This window comes from Eulemur rufifrons, chromosome 18 (genome assembly GCF_041146395.1).
Source record: "Eulemur rufifrons isolate Redbay chromosome 18, OSU_ERuf_1, whole genome shotgun sequence".
Classification (NCBI taxonomy): domain Eukaryota; kingdom Metazoa; phylum Chordata; class Mammalia; order Primates; family Lemuridae; genus Eulemur; species Eulemur rufifrons.
Window position 1 is genome coordinate 49,472,177 of NC_091000.1, and position 19,434 is coordinate 49,491,610.

Below are 19,434 nucleotides of genomic sequence, written 5' to 3' on the forward strand. Positions count from 1 at the left end.
CTGCAGGGCCTGTGGCATGTGTGCTTCGGCATGTCTCTTGTCTTCTCTGTCTTGCTCACTGGGTCACTGGGTCATGGTTGCAGCTGTCCTGTCCGCGGGGTGGAAAACTTGGCCGTGCATGCAACGTTGTTAGAGAGGCGGTTTATCCTCCTCTTCTAATGATTCCTGTTTTTGTGCTGTGATTTTTCTCCATCGTGGCAAAGATATCCATGGTAACAAGATTTTCATTTTTAAAAACTACAGTCACACTTAAGGCCAAAGAAGATTTTATTTCAGAAGGTAAACAAGCTTAAGCCTCTCAAAAACTGGCGTTCAGTGAACTCAGGATTTCAACCAGTTTTACTACAGCTATTTATTTGACGAAGTTCTCAGTTTATTGTAGCATTTGTTAATTTTATACTACCTTGGTAAAAGAAACCCTTAATTCACAGGAACACAATAGGTAACCTACACTGTATGTATTGTACATCATGTCACCAGAGAACTAACACACACACACACACACACACACACACACACAGAATATCCTGTTCTTCACAGACTTTAGTAATCTTTGAATGTCCAGAGAGGAAAGGACTAAAAGTCTTCTGATTAATAATAATAATGATTGTATCTTATTCATTGAATTAAAAAACACAGGTGAAAAAGACCAGGCTAACGTTTAATAGAATTTCACATGTACCAAGACACAGCAGAGCTAATACAATTGTATAGGTAACTGTCAAAATAATGTGTATATTCATGCTCATATGCTGCAGGTTAGAGGGTTGTGGGGAGAGTTGGTAGAGTTTTAATAGCATAGTTGAAACAAGGTTAAGATTAGAAAAAATCTTGATAGCTTCCTATAGCCTGCTGGGTAAAGACAAAGGTCCTCAGGGTGGCCATTCCCTTCTGGCCACAGCCCAGCTTGGCCCATCTCCGACCTTTCCACTCTTTGTCCTCCACTCCAGCCTCTCTGAGCTTCTCAGTGTCCTCCAAAGGCACCACGGCCTTTCAGGATCTCATGTCTTTGCACACATTGTTCCTTCTAGAAAGCACTCCTTCCTCCTCCTCCTCCTCCTCCTCCTCCTCCTCCTCCTCCTCCTCGCCACTGCCTCACCCTCCTCTGAGGCTGAGCTCCAGGACCAGCTCTTTCTCAGGCAGCAGCCCTGTCCTCACTGGGGTCCTTCCCTCACGACGTCACACTTCCCTTGCAGCACGCATGCCCTTGCACCTCTGTGTGTGATGTAGATACACTCCTCCCCTTGGTAGATAAGTCTCCTTGGGCAGACTCAATTTATTCTACCTCAATATTTGCCACTTAGGTAGGTAGAAATTGGGTTTGAGAATCAGAACGCAAGAGAAATGGCTGGGGAGGACTTTGGAATTTCAATAAGAATTGTGACTACTCGGTCCCCCTGCCCCCCACCACCAATGCCTCCCCGCTCCTTTACTGCTGCCATGGGAGGCGGGCCCAGGAGACCAGATGAGGCTGGGCAGGACCACCTGCAGCACCCACGGGTTCTGTGAGATGCCTAAGGGACCCCTATGGAGGAGGTTCAGATCATGGGACTCCAGGCCTTCCCCTATCTCTCCCCAACAGTTCCCCTTTTATCTCTCCTAGAGGCATAAGGTGTTAGGGGGAGGGCGTGCAAATAGGGGAGGGAAGAAACTAAAATAAATAAGCTGAAGGAAAAGAAGAGGAACACCAGAACCCACCACTTCAAGGACTTTGGGGAGCACAGTTTCATAATCACTAATAGAAGGAAACATTCTCAGTCTTGGAAGCGAAGAGACTGAGCTTGTAGAGGTTACTTGAGTGTCTCAGTGACATACCGTTTTACTCGTCTTGTAGTTAAAGTAATCCCCTTCCCACTGGACTAGAAGGGACAGTTCGGGTGGAACTAACTGCATGTGTTGGGATCTAGTGACCTCAGATCCAGCAGCAGTGGGACCCAGGACATGGCTGGAGGAGGACACGGAGACTTTGTCTTTCTGTCTGCACCCCGTTTCACTTGCTGTAACATTTTTGTGTGCTAGGCTTATTCTCAGGACTATTGTGAGAATTCGTCATTGCATATGTGATTAAAATAGGCATTAGCTTGATATTAATACTTAGCATTTACTTTAAAAATCTAATCTGGGCCAGGCACAGTGGCTCACACCTGGAATCCCAGCACTTTGGGAGGCCAAGGTGGAAGGATCACTTGAGGCCAGGAGTTCCATAGGGACCTCAGAACATAGCAAGACCCATCTCTACACAAAATAAGAAAAATTAGCCAGGCGTGATGGTACATGCCTGTAGTCCTAGTTACTCAGGAGGCTAGGGTGGGAGAAAAATAATAATAATCTGGAATCCAAGAAAAATGAGCCATTTTGATGAAATTAATCTCAAATAACTAGAAAACCATTTCCACAAAGCAACATTTGGCATTTAGACACTATACACAGACTCCACAGTGCAAGGAAAGTTGACTTCAAAATTGTAATGCCTGAATAAACAAATTATCTTTGTTACCTGGATATTTCTGACCTCTTTCTTCAGCGTTCTGCTTCATGAAGCACAGAGCACACCTGTGACACAGGCTGAGTGTGCTTGACACAGGGCTCAGCGTTTGTAGACACACTGGGAGCCCTGGGGTTTGCCTCCTGGAAGATAGATGTTCCATGTATTAGTCTTTTCTCTTATTTCTAGAGAAACTATGCAAATGCGTTGCTGTCCTTGAATTATTTATGGCATGGTTACTAAATTAATAAAACATTTTCAAGAGCTTGGGATTGTGGGTAGAAATTTTTAAAAAAAAATAATTATTGAGTAACTGAAGCAGAACAAAGCATCACATCTGTGGAGTGAAATAGCATGAATGTTGGAAAGTCTTTTAAGATAAATGCCAAAAAAAAAAAAAAAAGGAAAAAAATCTGTAGTATTATTCATAGCAATGGCTGCCAAATATTGTGAGATGCTGGGATTTAGAAAACAAGCACCATCCCCCACCCAAACTTTTCTTTTGAAAAATGTCAAACCTAAGAATAGTACTGTGAACTTTCACCTGGATTCAACAATGGAAATGGTTTTTAGTGGCTTGTTTTCTTCTGCCAGCCATGCACACACACACACACAAATAAAGAAATAAAATGCTAATATTATGAAAGTTCTGGCTCTTAAATTTTAATTGCTTTATATTCTGTCTGGAGATAAACCATGCCAAATGCATCATTTGTATCAAAAATAATAACCAAGTGCCTCTTATCCACAGTCGAATCTACCTGATGACATCTTTGAAGATGGAAAGGCAGCCGAGGAGAAAATGCCACTTTCTCTCAGCTTCAGTGACCTGCCCAATGGCGACTGCGCCCTCACCTGCAACTCAACAAATCCAGAAATTACCATCACCCCTGCAGAGCGTAACCACAGCAGCCTGTCCTCCCAGAATGAGGGCATGGATGATACCAGCTTGGCATCTTCCAGGAACTCCTTGGGAGAAGGCCAGGACCCAAAGTCACACCTGAAGAAGGAAGACCCGGAAGCGCCCGGGAAACCTGCCCCGTCGGCCACCTCCGAGCCTTGCCGCCGACAGTCTGCAGGTGCCGGGGCTGAGCGCCTGTTCCTCGAGAATGATGTCGCGGAGGCACTTCTGCAAGAGTCGGATGAGGCCTCTGAACTCAAGCCTGTGGAACTGGACACGTTTGAGGGAAACATCACGAAGCAGCTGGTCAAGAGGCTCACCTCGGCAGAGGTGCCAGTGGCCACAGAGCGGCTGCTCTTTGAGGGCTCCGTCAGTGGAGAGTCCGAAGGCTGTAGATCCTTTCTAGATGGAAGCTTAGAGGATGCCTTTAACGGGCTTTTCCTTGCATTAGAACCACATAAAGAGCAGTATAAAGAGTTTCAGGATCTAAACCAAGAAGTCATGCATTTGGATGATATTCTAAAAGTAAGTACCTCTTCAGAAAAATTGGAGTAGGTTTGGAAAGAAGCATCCTAAACCAGCATTCTACTTAAGATGGCGTATCTTTTTTTAAATCCTGTTCAATCACAGGATCAATAGATAATCATTTAAATGGCATTGATCATTATGCCAACAGTGCACATTACTTTTTGTGTTCCTGGTAACAGGAGATTAACTATGTTGATGAGGACTTAAATTAAAAACTCTAAAGAACTCCTCCAGTCCCAGAGTTAATCCTTCTAATCCCAAATGTGAAATGGTTGCACTTTGATCATCATAGTCTCACAGATGTCACCGAGTAGGCTCCCTGTCAGGGTGTCATGAAAGCAGGGATCCCCTATCCTGATTGGAGTCGGAGTTAGCCGGCCCCAGTGTGAGAGCCACCGGCATCCTTCTCTCCCTCTCCCACCCTGCATAGCACTGCCTGCTTGGAGGATTCCCTTCTGGATTTGGCCCGAAGCAGCAAGTCAGGATCTCCAATTAATCATCAATGAATAATCGTCAGTTCTACTCTTGCAGTCAGGAAACCCCAGCCTCCACCAGAGATATCGTCCTCAATCCATGGTGATCAGACAGCCCAGGGTAGAGGTGGGAATGTAGGATGAGAGGGATGATTTCCTCTCAGGCAGGAGGTCCTAATAATTAGATCATTACTGCTCCATCAGAATGCATCTGTCTCCACCTGGCACATGGATTACATTTTTTAAAAACACTGCACAAGGCTGAGCACAGTGGCTCATGCCTCTAATTCCAGCATTTTGGGAGGCCAAGGCTGTAGCATCACTTGAGGCCAGAAGTTCAAGACCAGCCTGAGCAACATAGCAAGACTCCATCTCTACAAAAAATTTAAATATTAGCCAGGCATGATGACACATGCACTGTAGTCTTAGCCACTTCAGAGGCTGAGACAAGAGGGTCACTTGAGCCCAGGAGTTCAGGGTTACAGTGAGCTATGATCACACTACTGCACTCCACCCTGGGCAACAAAGTGAGACCCTGTCACCTAAAAAAAGAAAGAAAGAAAGAAAAGAAAATTGTACAAGGAGACAGAACTTGAATTTTTGTCTCAAATCTCACGGCCACTTCTTGTATTCTTTGCCACTCTGATTTATATTGTCACATAGAAGAGGACTTGGATCCTTTTTCTTGAAAGAGCCATTCTTTAGGGGACCTGGTCCACAAAAAGGCTTGACAGTAAGGTTGCAGTGGCAAGCTGAGAACCAACCCACAGAGGACTGTTGCATCCCTTCGTATGACTGTTTTAAGATGTGGTTCCCAAAGGCATCTGGAACTACATTTCCAAGGCTTTTCTAACCATCTTATCTCTCTATTCGGTCATACTGACCTAGCTCTGGAGGACGTTTGTGCCTAAGGCAGATAATTCAGGCTCTAACTCTCCAGGTCCTTGAATGCTCATGACAGATTAGTTCAGCAGAGCCTCCCAGAAGCGGGGAAGGGCAGCCTGAATCTGCTCTCTTTAAAATGTAGTTCAAAAGCATCAGCTCAGGGTTCGTGCCTGGAGGTTGCTTGTCTGGTATTCCACTGAGCATCCACCTTTTCTGTACAGTTGACAGCTTTGTGTTGTGGGCAAAAGGTGTTCGTTTCAGAGATCGGAGACACAAATTGACCCCACCTGAAGTGAATGCCTTAAAGAAAGTCAGTAGTGATGGGAGCTCCTATTCCAGGCATCTAGGATGCTGATGCGTAGTTCAATCCACTGGGAAACACGAAGCACATCATCTGTTAGTTTTATAAAAACCTGGTGGTTACAGATTTCTTTCCAGAGTATTATTTCAGTCTGCTGTTGTTCCAAAACTATTCTGCTACTGAAATCTTCAACTGCCCCCTTTTTTTGTTACGACCAGTATTTAAACACACCCATACCTCACAGGATCAAGGTGTGTGGATAGCTAGTTTAAGAAACAGGACCCTAGAAGTGGGTTGAGTCCAGACTGTCTCCCTCTCTCCCCCTAAGATTGAAAACTTCATGGGAGTTTAGGCCTGGGACAAGTGGCTTTGTATCCAGCCAGAATTAAAGCATCAGCTGGACAAAGCTCTCTCTTTTTCTCCCCCTTCCTTCACATTCCTAGGATGCTAAACATCTTGAGGATCAGAAACTAAATGATGCTGCCTCTTGGACGGAGATCACTGAGGGTGAATGAAACAACTGTGATTTAAAAGACTGAAAGACATTTTCCCTATGTGCTTTTGTGCCATCTTGAGTGTCAGAGACAAATCCCTACAAGGCCCTTCCTACCTTGTGCTAAGAAATCAGCAAGGAGTGCCACCTAACTGGATGGAGGACATTTAGTGCTTCTTATTTGCAGGACTTATCCCATTCAATCCACCCCAGCATCTTCTTGAATATTTGGAAATACTTCTCTCTGTCTCTGTGCCCACAGCAATTGGCATCGTTCTGTTTGTAATGTTTCAGCTTATGCCCAGCATTAGAGAATGCTCCAGGCCATAGAATAGGTTTGTTCCCATAATTCCAGGGCCTGGTCAGAGAAGAGATGGGGCTTGTTCCTTTCAAGCTAGAGCCCCAGAGAAAGCAGGGCTAGTTCTTATCATGCCCAAGGCATTCATTTTTTTCCATGATACTGAAAGGAAAAATTATATGCTGTGAATATAACCTGAAAATGTAGGACTTCTTACCTAGAGAGCATGAGCTAGGTGAATTTGAGCAGTTTTCCATTTCTAGGATTTGTTTTGTTCGTCTTTTAGAGCGGGTGCCTTAGATAGCTAGCACCTGTCTCAGGACACTGAAGATCTTGCCTCTTGAAATTAGAGATTCATCATCAACTCAGTAACTCTTAAAATTTGTCTGTTGGTTGTATTCTATTTAAGAATGAGCATTAGGCAGAGGGAATATAGCATTTCTGTTTCCCAAAGCTTTGTGGTTGTCATATTTTTAAAACTTTTTGTTATAAAAATTTTAAACGGAAATAGGGAACATCCCATAATGGATCCCAACATGCCCATCCTTTAACCTCCATGGTGATCACCTCATGGCCAATCTTGTTTCATCTGTTCTTCTACCTGCTCACTTCCTTCTGGATTATTTTGAGACAAATCCCAGATATTGTGCCATTTTGTCCATGGTTGTACTTCTTTTTTGGATATAAAGTTTTTTAAAATGCATTTTTTTAAAATGCCAAGAAAAAAATAAAAGCTTGAAAAAAATGTCACATCTGCAACTGAGTGTCACGTGTCCTCTTTCTCCTTCTGAATGTGTTGATGGCTTCTCTCCTTGGTGCCTTCTACCTTTGCAGTGCAAGCCAGCAGTAAGCCGCAGCAGGTCTTCCAGTTTAAGTCTTACAGTTGAAAGTGCTTTAGAAAGCTTTGATTTCCTGAACACCTCTGATTTTGACGAGGAAGAGGATGGTGATGAGGTTTGTAATGTTGGAGGAGGTGCTGACTCAGTATTTTCAGACACTGAGACTGAGAAACATAGGTAAGTCTGAAGTTAGTGTCTGCTTGTATTTCTCCTGTCATAGCTGGTATAGTAGTTGTTTGTCACCATCAGAGGGGACCTGATGCACATCTGATCCAGGGAAGATAAAACTCCCTACATGAGTGACCAATTGGCTTACAGTTTCTTTTCATTGTCAAGTACAACTTCTAAATATTGCTCACCTCTTTTGAATTGCTCGAGGGAAAATAAATTTCTTTCCTTCTTTATGAATGAAGGGGAAAATTTTGTATGCATGTTTTCTGCATACATCTTATAAGGTTCACTGTCTACAATTGGACCCCATGCAATTAATTCCAAATTAACCAGGTATACCCTGTTTCTGGAGTACTCCTACTGGATGGTAAATTTGGACCTGTTCTCCTTGGTCTTTGTTTTGGGGAGGTTTGTTTTCCCGTCCCTTTACCTGTTTCTCAGTCGGCTTAAGCCCAGTGAGTCTTTGCATGAGATTAAGCTCATCAATGCACACGTCAAAGCCAGGTTTAAGTCCCACGGCACATATTTTCCCTGGAATGTAAGAAGGGACGGTTGATGACTGATAACTGCCCCTGGATCTGCAGCCCTCTAGGTGAAGAATGTGACCTCCCTGGTGGGGGTGGTGAAGGTGAAATATTGTCACCTTCTCCATCAGGCATCATTGGGCAGCCAAATCACATTTTTAGAGCTAATGCCTGGGGCCCATTTTATAATTATAGATGAATAAAACAAGCACAATGGAACCTGCCTCCATCAATTGCTGCAAAAGAATATGCACACCCTTTCCCAAAGGAAAGGGTAGATTGCCCACCCATCTTTACCTATGGCATGATGTCACATAAACAGGTTTTCAAGTTACAATGGCCATGATGATTCATCCTTCACAAATCTTTCTGTGACAGATGTTATTGTTTTTGGTTTTTGTTGTTCCTGAAGCATTTCTTCTTCCACAACAGAACCAGGAAAAAACCATGAGAACTAGAATTTACCCCGTGAACAAACTGAGGGCTTAGCAAAGAAAATTTATTAAATGAATGTAATGCTTACATTATAGTTCTACATTCTACATTGAGATTTTTCTAGCTTGATTGAATTTGTGAAATGCTTCTTGACCAAAAATTGTTCTGTATACTTGTTAACGTAAGCTGTTACACGATCGAGCAAGGTCAGGCATCCATTTAAACTCTTTCTCTTCTTGCATTTAAACAGCAAAAATACCACAGCTTTTGTACATTTTGCAGAACATTAATATTAAATATGTCTAATTCAATCAATCTTATTGTATGGCATCAGAGGTATTAGGGGAAAGCGTGTGTATGTGTGTTTTAAATATATATTGACTGCCATGTGTTCACTGCCAACACACAAGCTGAGTGGTTTTCCCTTGGAGGCAAATGTGAATCAGAATAAAGCATTCAAAGCCTCTAAACTCTGGTGAATGAGCTTTATAAATTGTAGACACTGGGGAGTGTGAGGCTAGAAGCCAAAAGCTGCCCTGTCCCATCTAGCTGTGTGAACCAGGACATGCTCATTAACATCCCTGCTAGTCATGTGAAATGAGACTACAATTCCCTCCCTCCCTAGTACACAGATTTAAGAATAAAATTAGATAATATATGCAACAGATTTTTTTAAATGTAAATGCCCATCATAATATAACTTTAGATAGTTCAACAGTGAGATTTAAATAAAACATGAGAGGCAGAACTAAGCTATGCCTCTCAATATTCAAACACCCCTTTTAACTTTTGTATGGATAGAACATAGTGTCTCTCTTCTTGGCAGCTTTCCTTTTTTCTTTTCTTCAAGTAGCAATTGATCTGAAGCCAGGAAAAAGTCTTGACAGATTATTTCTTAATGGTATTGCCCTTGGGAAACCACAAATATAGAGGACAGTTTAATCCCAGAGAATTTGGCAGATCACTCTGTCAACAGAGCAGGAAAGTGCAACAAATGCAAAATGAGGGCACATTTCACAGATTTCTTGGTGAACTACTTCATAAATGGTTCATTGTGCTTGAGAAGCAAACAGAGAATTCTGGAAGCAATTTGTTTGCATGGTCTTTTAACACTAGGCAAATTGGCAACCAGGCTGAATTAAGTCATTTTTGAAAGGTATCTCTATTTTTCAAGGTAGGCAAGTGAAAGACCATTTTCAGCGGGAGCTATTCAGGCCTGACGCGAGCCATGTTGAGTTGACCTGTGGTTTGTGCACAGAAATGGCTAATGTTTTGCCCACCTTCCTGCTTCAACAGTTATAGGTCAGTTCACCCGGAAGCCAGAGGGCATCTTAGTGAAGCACTGACTGAAGACACAGGAGTTGGGACCAGTGTGGCGGGAAGCCCTCTCCCACTGACCACAGGGAATGAGAGCCTGGACATCACCATTGTCAGGCACCTGCAGTACTGCACCCAACTCGTTCAGGTAGGATCAGCAACCGCTTTTGTGTTTGAGAATCCAGGTTGTTTACGTACCAAGAAAGCGTGCTTTCGTTTTTCAGTTTTGCTGGGGAAATGAGAATTCAGGAATAAGAGAACAGTCCTGCTTTGCTTTGAGCCAACTCAAAAACTCTGATGGGCATGCCAATGCTGCTTCAACCCTGAGTTTTTCATCTTAAGACCTGGAGACCTTTAAGGTCTGGAGACCTTAAAAGGTAGTAGGTGGAATATGGCTAGCTCTCGATTTTGACTAATGTGGTAGTAGATGAGAGCAATTTAAGAAATTTTTTTAAAGGTGTTTGTATTCTGCCATCTGCAAATGGAGTTTGAAAGTCAGTAGCACTGAACATATAAGAATGTAAATGTCACATGAATTCGTTTTTCGCCCTTGGATAGCTAAAAGCAAAGCACTAAAAAACCTAACCATGTTTTCCCAGATCTTGAGTAAGTACTTCTTCTTAGCAATGGGAAGAAATACTTCTCTGGGTCATCATCATCACCAGTCAGCTCTCACTCTAGAACACCATAGAGCTGATTTTTCTTCTCATCTCAAGCTGTCTACCACTTAAGGCTTTTCAACAGTGCAGCGAATCTTTTGAAATTCTTTTGTTGAAGGATGGGTTTCCTCTGTCTTGAACAAGGCATTTTTCCCCAAGCATCTACTGGAAAGCTTCCTCCTTGCCTTGTTGCTTGTTTTCTCCTGATATTGTTCTTCCCCCAGCTTGCTTGGATGTGCATAGAACAGGGAGAAAATGTGCAAGCAAATGTAATAATGGTTTCAGGGAAACCAGTCAAGCAGGAAAGGTGCAAACAGAGGAGGAATTGTGCTCCTAAGAGCCCGGGACCAGCTGGAAAGCAAGAGTCAGGGTGAGGAGTCAGGGCCCTAGGAAGGCCAGGAGTGGGGCAGTTTTGCTTCCTTGGTAACACGCTGGTGGGGAGATGAAGAAGAATACGCTTCTCCACCACCAATGACGAACCTCAGGGTAGCTTCAGACAACTTACGTGCAGTGGGAACTGGCTGGCGATTATAACCCTTGCCACTTGGTTGGCCAACACCCTAGTTGAACTCTTCTATTGAGTATTGAGGTTAAACACCATGATTCTGAAAACCAATCTAGGAGAAGATACAATTTCTTTTCTGACCAAAATGGGACAAGGATTTTGTTTACTTATGGCTATTCCATACTCACCAACCATTTGAATGACACAACTTTCACAGCTCTTTGTCCTTGCTGAGCCTGATACTGGGCAGAGCAAACCGCTGGTTTACCTATTAGAGGAAAGTAGCTATTTTGTAAGACATAAGAGAATTCTCTTCCACAAGGGGTGGATGTTTTCTCCCAAGAACCAATTGACATGTAGTAGTCAGTGCAGAGTTTCTCCCTATAACATTTCAGGCCATGGTTATAACATTTCAGCTCTTTGGTGGGGAAGACCAATCCTAGACAAACGAAAGAGATGGATATAAAGATATAGATTGAAGGGGTAAGGGTAAGAAACTTAATTTCTCACTTGCACTCACTCCTGAATCTGTGAGTTTACTTATTCACTCAGTATATAATTGCAGAGAGATAAAAAATGGGCATCCTCTAAGACTCATAATAGCTACAATTACAATTATTTTTGAATAAAGCAGTCCATTGCTACTGTATTTACTTACATAAAAAGTGTTAGTACATAATTGCTACACTAGACTTTTGAGTTTGAAGATCCTGTTTGTTTTAGAGCCCAAATGCTTTAGTGGAGCATGGAAGTCTGAGACTGCACCCTGCGTCCATGCCTCCCAGGTGCCCAGGGCAGATCTCTGAGAGACACAGGGAGGAGTAGAACCGTCAGGCTGCAAGTGACTTACACCCTTTCCTCTCTCAGCCCTCTTCATGCTTATGACTCCCACACAAGTGAAACTACTTAATGCTTTTGTGACCTTAGGCAGGTTACTTAACCTCTCTGTGCCTCAGTTTTGTCACCAGTAAAATGGGGATATAAATACGACCTACCTCACTGGGTGGTTGTGAGAAATCACATAATACATGTATTACATAAGCCTCAGACCAGTGCCTGGTACATTATAAGCACTCATTAATTGTAATGAGATAGCTCTGATTGTAATTATAATTACTATATAATCTTCTCTTAATTTTCAGCTTAAAAACATATAAAACAATAAAACCATACTGTGAAAAATTACCATACTTTTAAAACAAATCTTTTTCTGCTTACACACCAAGACACAACCTAAATCTGCCCTTCAATTTTCAAAGAAGAAGATCAGATTTATAGTACATAAAAGGGAAGGCAGCTTCACAGTAACCTTGCAGCCCTACTACTAAGAAAATTCCAGAATTTATGCAGGCATGAAAAAATGTAAAGCAACAAAAACATGTCTGATTTCATCAGATGTTGTCACCGGCGTGGAATGAGGAACATTATCGAGCTAGAAAAAAAACATTATAGGAGTTTATTTAGCATCATCACCTCATTCAGGAAGGCTGGTTAGGGAAAGCTCTGTTGACAACAACGTCATTGAAACAGTGGTTTTGTTTGTTTTATCAGCAAATTGTTTTCTCAAGCAAAACCCCATTCGTGGCGAGAAATCTCTTAGAGAAGCTTTCTAGGCAGATCCAAGTGATGGAGAAACTCGCAGCTGTCAGTGATGAGAACATAGGAAATATCAGTTCTGTCGTGGAAGGTAAGTACCTGCCAATGACACCAGCATTCATGTGAACGATGACATCCCCCAGCCCAATTTGCTGCCTATGACTGTTCATTATGTTGCTGGAAAAACAGAAAAGCAATCTTAGCCCATAGAATAGAGTAAGGTCTCTATGCTAGTTGGGCTGGTTAACACCACACTTCAGCCTGCTGAGTCAAAACAGCGGACACATAGCTATTTCATTTTATCATTTGTGTGTGTGTGTGTGTGTGTGTGTGTGTGTGTGTGTTTATGGTTTTTTCAGAGCCAGGGGTCTCCCTTTGTTGCCCAGGCCAGTCTCATTGAATTCCCAGGCTCAAATGATCCTCAGGAGTAGTTGGGACTAGAAGCATGTGCCACTGCACCCAATTCCATACAGTTTTTCCTATAGGGCCTCCACCTCCCAGAAGTCAGACACAGACACAGAGACAGCGTCCACCTCACAGGCAGAGTTTCACAGACTTTCTGATGGTGTGATTTTCTTTAAGGACAGATGGTCAGGACTGTCCTTGTGCCGTGGACCTGGCTATGGCAACTCCTATACTGACTGTCAAATGGAAGATGCTTCCAAACCTTGCTGGGGAAAGGTAGAGATGCATAGATTCAAAGGCCCCAGGAGAGTCCTGGTTCTGAGAGTTTTAAATAGAGAACTTGCCATGGGGAAGATACCTTTGAATTTGTGTGGTCTGTCTACAGGGCACTTTTGTAAAGACAAGAATTTATGTCTCTTTTCACATCAGATATTCAGTGGAAGTAAGATCTTCTAGATCATCTCTGATTAAGCCTTAAACTCCCTTTCCCTATACATTTCTGCCTCCTGCATCCATTCCTACTAGAAGCAAGTGACCTTGACAGGTCTCTGCGAGGCATATCAAAGGGCAGGACACTCGGGCTGCAAGTGACTTATGTCCTGTCCTCTCCCAGGCCCCTCTCACAATCACAGCCACATCCCAGTGAAATGTTGACCCTGCACCGCGGAGACCAAGCTGTCCAGTCATTGCAGTCTGAGAGCCCTCTGGCCACCTACTGCTACGTCCCACCCCCTTAGGAAAATCTCCTGAAGTTTGGGTTTCTGATCCTGTGTGATTTTTGCTATAAAGTTACAGGAGATGAGATGATTGGAATGTCTCCCAAGGGTAGAGCTGCTGTGTTTCTTATCACTGAAAGCAATCAGCCTTGTTTTTCCTCCATTTTCTTTGTTCTCCAATGAGTTCCTCATTGTAACTTCTTTACCCTTTGGACCCTCTGCCAATCACAGAGGAATCTTGTAGTTCCAACTGAAAACCGCAGTCCTATAGGGAAAAAACAAAACAAAACACAGAGGCCCCCAGTCACACTCCCCCAACCAGGTACATGTCTCCATCTGCTTCCTTTAACACATGTGTCATGGGATGGGGGGGTTGCTCTTCTTTTCCAGCTATACCAGAGTTTCACAAAAAGCTGTCTTTGCTGTCATTCTGGACCAAGTGCTGCAGCCCAGTTGGTGTCTACCACAGTTCAGCTGACAGGGTGATTAAGCAGCTGGAAGCCAGCTTTGCCAGAACTGTCAACAAAGAATATCCAGGACTTGCAGACCCAGGTACAAGACAGCAGCAGAGAGAGTTTCTGTCCTTTGGTGTGAGAGTGTGCGCCGCCTCTTGCCCCACAGCCTGAGGATGGGGGGCACACAAATGGCCAGCTCAGAAAAAATGGTGTCCTCTCCAGGGAAAACAGCATCTACTCAGTTAGATTTAAGAAAAGAAAGATGTTGAGCATGTTTTAATTCAGAATATCAGCAGTGACTTTTAAAGCTACTAAATTTCTGTGTATTACTATTTCTGTAGGTATACTTTTTTCATCAAAATGTCGCCAGTATGGGAGTGTCAAATGATACAACCACTTTGAAAAAACTGTTTGGAAGTTTCTACAAAAGTTCAATATACCCTCTATCCTATGATCCAGCAATCCCACTCCTAAATATATAAAGAGAAATAAGTGCTATATTCACAAGAAAGGACATGTATCAGAAGATTCATAGCAACTTTATTCACAAGAGCCAAAAATTGGAAATAACCCAAATGCCCACAACAAAAGAATGGATAAATTTTAATATATTCATATTATAGAGTATTACACAGTAATTTTTTTAAAGAACACATTGTTGCTACAAGCAACAATTGGATGACTCTCACAGATACTTTGTTAGGTAAAAGGAACCAGATATAAAAAGTACATACTGTTTAATTTCATTTATGTGAAGGTCAAGAAAAGGCAAAACTAATTTATGTCAATAGAAGTCAGATTGTTAGTTACCTGTGGTAGGGATGGGCGGGTAGCTATAGACTGAGAAGGGCACAAGAAAACCTTGTGGGGTGCTGGCCACCTTCTGTATCTGATCTAAATGGCAGTTACACAGGTGTGCACGTGTGCAAAGACTGTCCAGCTATATCCTGAAGATTCGCTCACTTCGTGTACTTCACTCTCTTATACCACAATGAAAGATAAATAAATGAACTATTGCATGAATGAATAAAAGGTCATGTTTCTTAAGCTGCTTTATATCTTTTCCTTCCAAATAGTGTTTCGAACCCTGGTGTCCCAAATCCTGGACCAGGCTGAGCCTCTGCTTTCCTCCAGCCTCTCCTCAGAAGTCGTCACCGTTTTCCAGTATTACAGTTACTTTACCAGCCATGGTGTGAGTGACCTAGAGAGTTATCTGAGCCAGCTGGCCAGGCAAGGTAGGACGTGCTCTTTTGTCACACCGCAGTGGTGGCTCAATTTGAAGTTATCACTGGTCTTTTTTAATCGTGGTTTTTAGTGATAGTAGCCTTTTTTTTTCCTTTCTTTTTTTTTTTTTTTGTTCACAGTTGAGCTGAGATCTGTCTTTTAAATGACTTCTGAACTTTTAACATTAGTAAGCCTCTTGTTAATGACGGGGGATTTACTAAGAGCACCCCCATCATCAGCCAGAGGTGTACCATTAATGGGAAGTTGGTGAATGATTTAAGATTTCGTTGAATTTCTTTCCTTCATTAATGTATTGCCATGTGTAGGATCAAACCGACAGGCAATACTATTATATATTGCCCATTTTGGTGGGGCTTTTACTAATAACAGGAAGAAACGGGGCTTAAAAAAAGTTGGGTGGGTAACACAGTGAGAAGGCAAAGGAGGAAAACTAAATCCGGGGCTGCACGTCCAGGGAATGAAGAGAGCACGTGCCAGCGCAGGGGTGCAGTCAGGAAGCTCATTCTGGCCATTTCATGTGGCCCTTCAGATACTAGAAATCAAGTAAGTACCTGCATCAAATGAGTGGAGCCAGGCAGAGAGCGACAGATTTCTGGTTCCCAGGTTTGTGCTCTATAAATCCACAGAGCCTTGACAGGGCAGGTTGAAAGGGACAGGAGAAATCAGGTGTGTTCTTTGGGACTAGGTAGAGAGTTTGGCACAGCAGCGACGTGCCTGGCACAGACGCAGGCTTGGTCCTTCTCTCCAAAACATTAAACCCTGCAACAACATGGTCAGCACGTTGGTTGGCATCATGGTGAAAGAGGAAACTCTTCCTCCGGAAAGTACCAATGGGGCGCACGGGAGAGTCTATGCATGACCCTTATGAATGGCGGTGCTCGCGCGGAGGACCAGGAAGAGGAAGTGTAGGCAAGAAGACCTGGTTTAGGACCACGCGTCTTACAGTATTATAGTCTGTATTTCTTGATACTAAATTTATCATAGTCTAAATCAATTGTCTAAGAAAATGCCTATATTATTCAGTTCATATTGGTGGCAGTTTACATCTCCAAGTCTCTTAGTACATGGTCTCCAGAAAGGCCTACTCATTTACTGATCAGAATGTGGAATGACAATGAAAAAACTCTAACATTTTAAGTGTATTTTTTCTTTTACTATAAAAGGAAAAGAACTGTTTTATAGAAAATTTAGATGGCCAGGTGAGGTGGTTCATGCCTGTAATCCTAGCACTCTGGGAGGCTGAGGCAAGAGGATCGCTTGAAATCAGGAGTTTGAGACCAGCCTGAGCAAGAGTGAGACCCTGTATCTACTAAAAATAGGAAAAAAATTAGCCAGGCAGCTAAAAATAGAAAAAAAATACCTAGGTGTGGTGGCATGTGCCTATAGTCCCAGCTGCTTGGGAGGCTGAGGCAGAAGGATCGCTTGAGCCCAGGAGTTTGAGGTTGCTGTGAGCTAGGCTGACACCTTGGCACTCTAGCCCCAACAACACAGGGAAAGTCTGTCTCAAAAAAAAAAAAAAAAAAAAAACCCAAAAAAGAAAATTTAGAAAACAGAGAAATATAAAGAAAAAAAATTCAAATCTCTCGTTCTCCTGCTTTTAAAGTTGAATGTATTTTTTAGTTGAATGGGTTTTTTATTTCAAAACTGTAATTATTCCTTGCAGAGTATTATATCCCATTTTTTATTTGACATTATATTCTGTGTTATTAAATAGTCTTTGAAAGTATTTTTATTAGATTTTATCAGTTATTAGATTAATATCCCTGTATACTAATGTAGTTGGTTGTATTGTTAAGTAACATAGGTTGTTTTCTGATTCTTTTATTTAGATGTTATAATACATAATACTGTCTCAAGGTTTTTACTAGGCCATTTTTTAAACTAGGGTTTTACAAAGCAGTGAGGTTGACAGAATATCCATAGCAGGGAAAATAGGAAATTAGAGCAAAAAAAATCTAGATAATTCACAAATTTATCCACTGTGTAAAGGATGCTACTCTACTGGTGGAACATGAATTTTAGCTTTTATTTTCCCATCTGTGCTGACCAAACACACTTTCATCCTAGTGTTTTTGTGACTAATAGATGCCCATGTTGGATATCTAGTTAGAGATTATATTCCTTATTTATAACATGGTCAATTTGTCCAAATGGGACTCAAAACCTTAACTTTGATCACATTGTCTCCATATTCCAACCACCTAAGTGGGTTTCTCCATCAGGGCTCCATTGCCTCAACGCAGACTTGGGTTCACCCAGGATTAGAGTTTTGCCAACAGGTATGACTAAACGAGGAACTGAATCTTTGAGAGATATATATACATATACACACATACATATATATATACACACACATACGTATATATATAGAAGATTGTAAAAAAAGTTTACTTATATTTTATTCACTATATATTTTTACCTTTGACTAATTCATATGTAAGTTGTTTTTGCAGCCATTATGAGATGGAGACCTCCCTTCACTTTTTTCCCATATGGTTTGCCCCTCACTTCAATACAGTTATTTGAATAATCTGTCCTTTTCTCACTAATTTGAAACACCACCTTTATCATATACTAATTTTTCATATATACTTGGGCCTATTGTTATGTATATACTTTCATGTATTCTTGAGTCCTATTTATAGTTCTAATGAGCATGTTACTTTAGTATGTCTGAACGAGAATTCTGTTTCCCTCTTACCCTCTAGTTTCTATGGTCCAGACTCTGCAATCACTAAGAGATGAAAACCTGCTACAGACCATGAGAGACCTTGCTCCTGGCAGCCTCCCGGCCCAGCAGGAAGTGCTCAGGACTCTGGCTCTGCTATTAACCAGAGACAACAATGAAGTTAGTGAGGCTGTGACACTTTTCTTGGCAGCAGCCTCCAAAAATGAGCATTTCAGGGAAAAGGTAGGACACTAAATCATGGCCATCGAGTGAGAAGCTTGTTTAATTTTGTATCACTTACTACTATTACTTTAGCTTCCATGCTTTTATAAAATGATTTTCTTCTGCTTGTTAATAATACATACTCTGTAAAATAATTAAAACTAAAGAAACCAGCCTGGGCAACAGAGCAAGACTTCATCTCTACAAAAAATAAAAAAATTAACCAGGTGTGGTGGCATGCACTTGTAGTCCTAGCTTTTCAGGAGTCTGAGGTGGGAGGATCACTTGAGCCCAAGAATATGAAGTTCCAGTGGTGAGCTATAATCATGCCACTGCACTCCAGCAAGACTAGGTCTCTTAATTAATTAACTAATTAATAAAAACCAAAGAAATATAAATAGACAAGTGCCCCACAAGTCAAGCCTCCAGAAAAAACTGTTAATAACTCAGTGCCTACCTGATATTTTTTCTATATATTAATATATGTTAACATATATAGTTTTTAAAAATGAGATCACACTGTTCTGTTTCATAACTGATTTTTTAAATGTGATATATAATGATTATTTTCTTTCCATGTCAGAACATATTGACCTACTTCATTATATTTATGGATTAATAGCATGTCAGCATATGGACATTCTAGCATTTATGTTCTTATATCGGTGGGCATTTGTGTAGTTTCCAACTCTGAAAAATATCGTGGTAAACATTTGTGTGTATGCGTGCATGTGTATGTGTGCACACAGGCATATTTCATGAGTAGTTTGGAGTCACACTAGAAAATGTACTACCTTGGGAGGCCGAGGCAGGCGGATTGTTTGAGCTCAGGAGTTCAAGACCAGCCTGAGCAAGAGCGAGACCCTGTCTCTACTAAAAACATAGAAAGAAATTAGCTGGACAACTAAAAATATATATAGAAAAAATTAGCTAGGCATGGTGGCCCATGAGCCCAGGAGTTTGAGGTTGCTGTGAGCGAGGCTGATGCCACGGCACTCTAGCCCAGGCAACAGAGTGAGACTCTATCTCAACAAAAAAAGAAAAGAAAAGAAAAGAAAATGTATTAGGAATAGCTAATATTATAGCTATATTGATTGAGGGCTTACTTTGTGTCAGGCCCTGTTTTCAGTCCTTTGTATGTGTCCTCACATTAAAGAGTCATAAAGCCCCTATAAATAGGTCTTATTATTACACCCATCTTGCAGATTAGCAGACTAAGTCATAGGAAGGCATAGAAGTCAAGTAATATGCTCAAAATCACATGTTAGGAAGTTGAGATACATGTTAGAAATATATATACTTATAAATTCAGA

General features: G+C 41.8%; 2 protein-coding genes across 2 annotated transcripts in view; one reads left to right on the forward strand and one right to left on the reverse strand.

The window, feature by feature from the left end:
* Positions 1 to 19,434, forward strand: part of RIPOR2 (RHO family interacting cell polarization regulator 2) — a 104,938-nt gene that overhangs the window by 75,841 nt on the left and 9,663 nt on the right. The window contains exons 14-20 of the mRNA XM_069493028.1: positions 3,237 to 3,911; positions 7,199 to 7,380; positions 9,630 to 9,798; positions 12,366 to 12,501; positions 13,922 to 14,083; positions 15,063 to 15,221; positions 17,940 to 18,142. Of these exons, the coding sequence (XP_069349129.1) occupies positions 3,237 to 3,911; positions 7,199 to 7,380; positions 9,630 to 9,798; positions 12,366 to 12,501; positions 13,922 to 14,083; positions 15,063 to 15,221; positions 17,940 to 18,142 (1,686 nt within the window). The remainder of the gene's footprint in view (positions 1 to 3,236; positions 3,912 to 7,198; positions 7,381 to 9,629; positions 9,799 to 12,365; positions 12,502 to 13,921; positions 14,084 to 15,062; positions 15,222 to 17,939; positions 18,143 to 19,434) is intronic.
* The window catches only part of ALDH5A1 (aldehyde dehydrogenase 5 family member A1), a 277,572-nt gene continuing 261,428 nt past the window's right edge, over positions 3,291 to 19,434 (reverse strand). Inside the window, exon 11 of the transcript XR_011236045.1 lies at positions 3,291 to 3,304. The gene's annotated coding sequence lies outside the window, so the exon portion shown is untranslated. The remainder of the gene's footprint in view (positions 3,305 to 19,434) is intronic.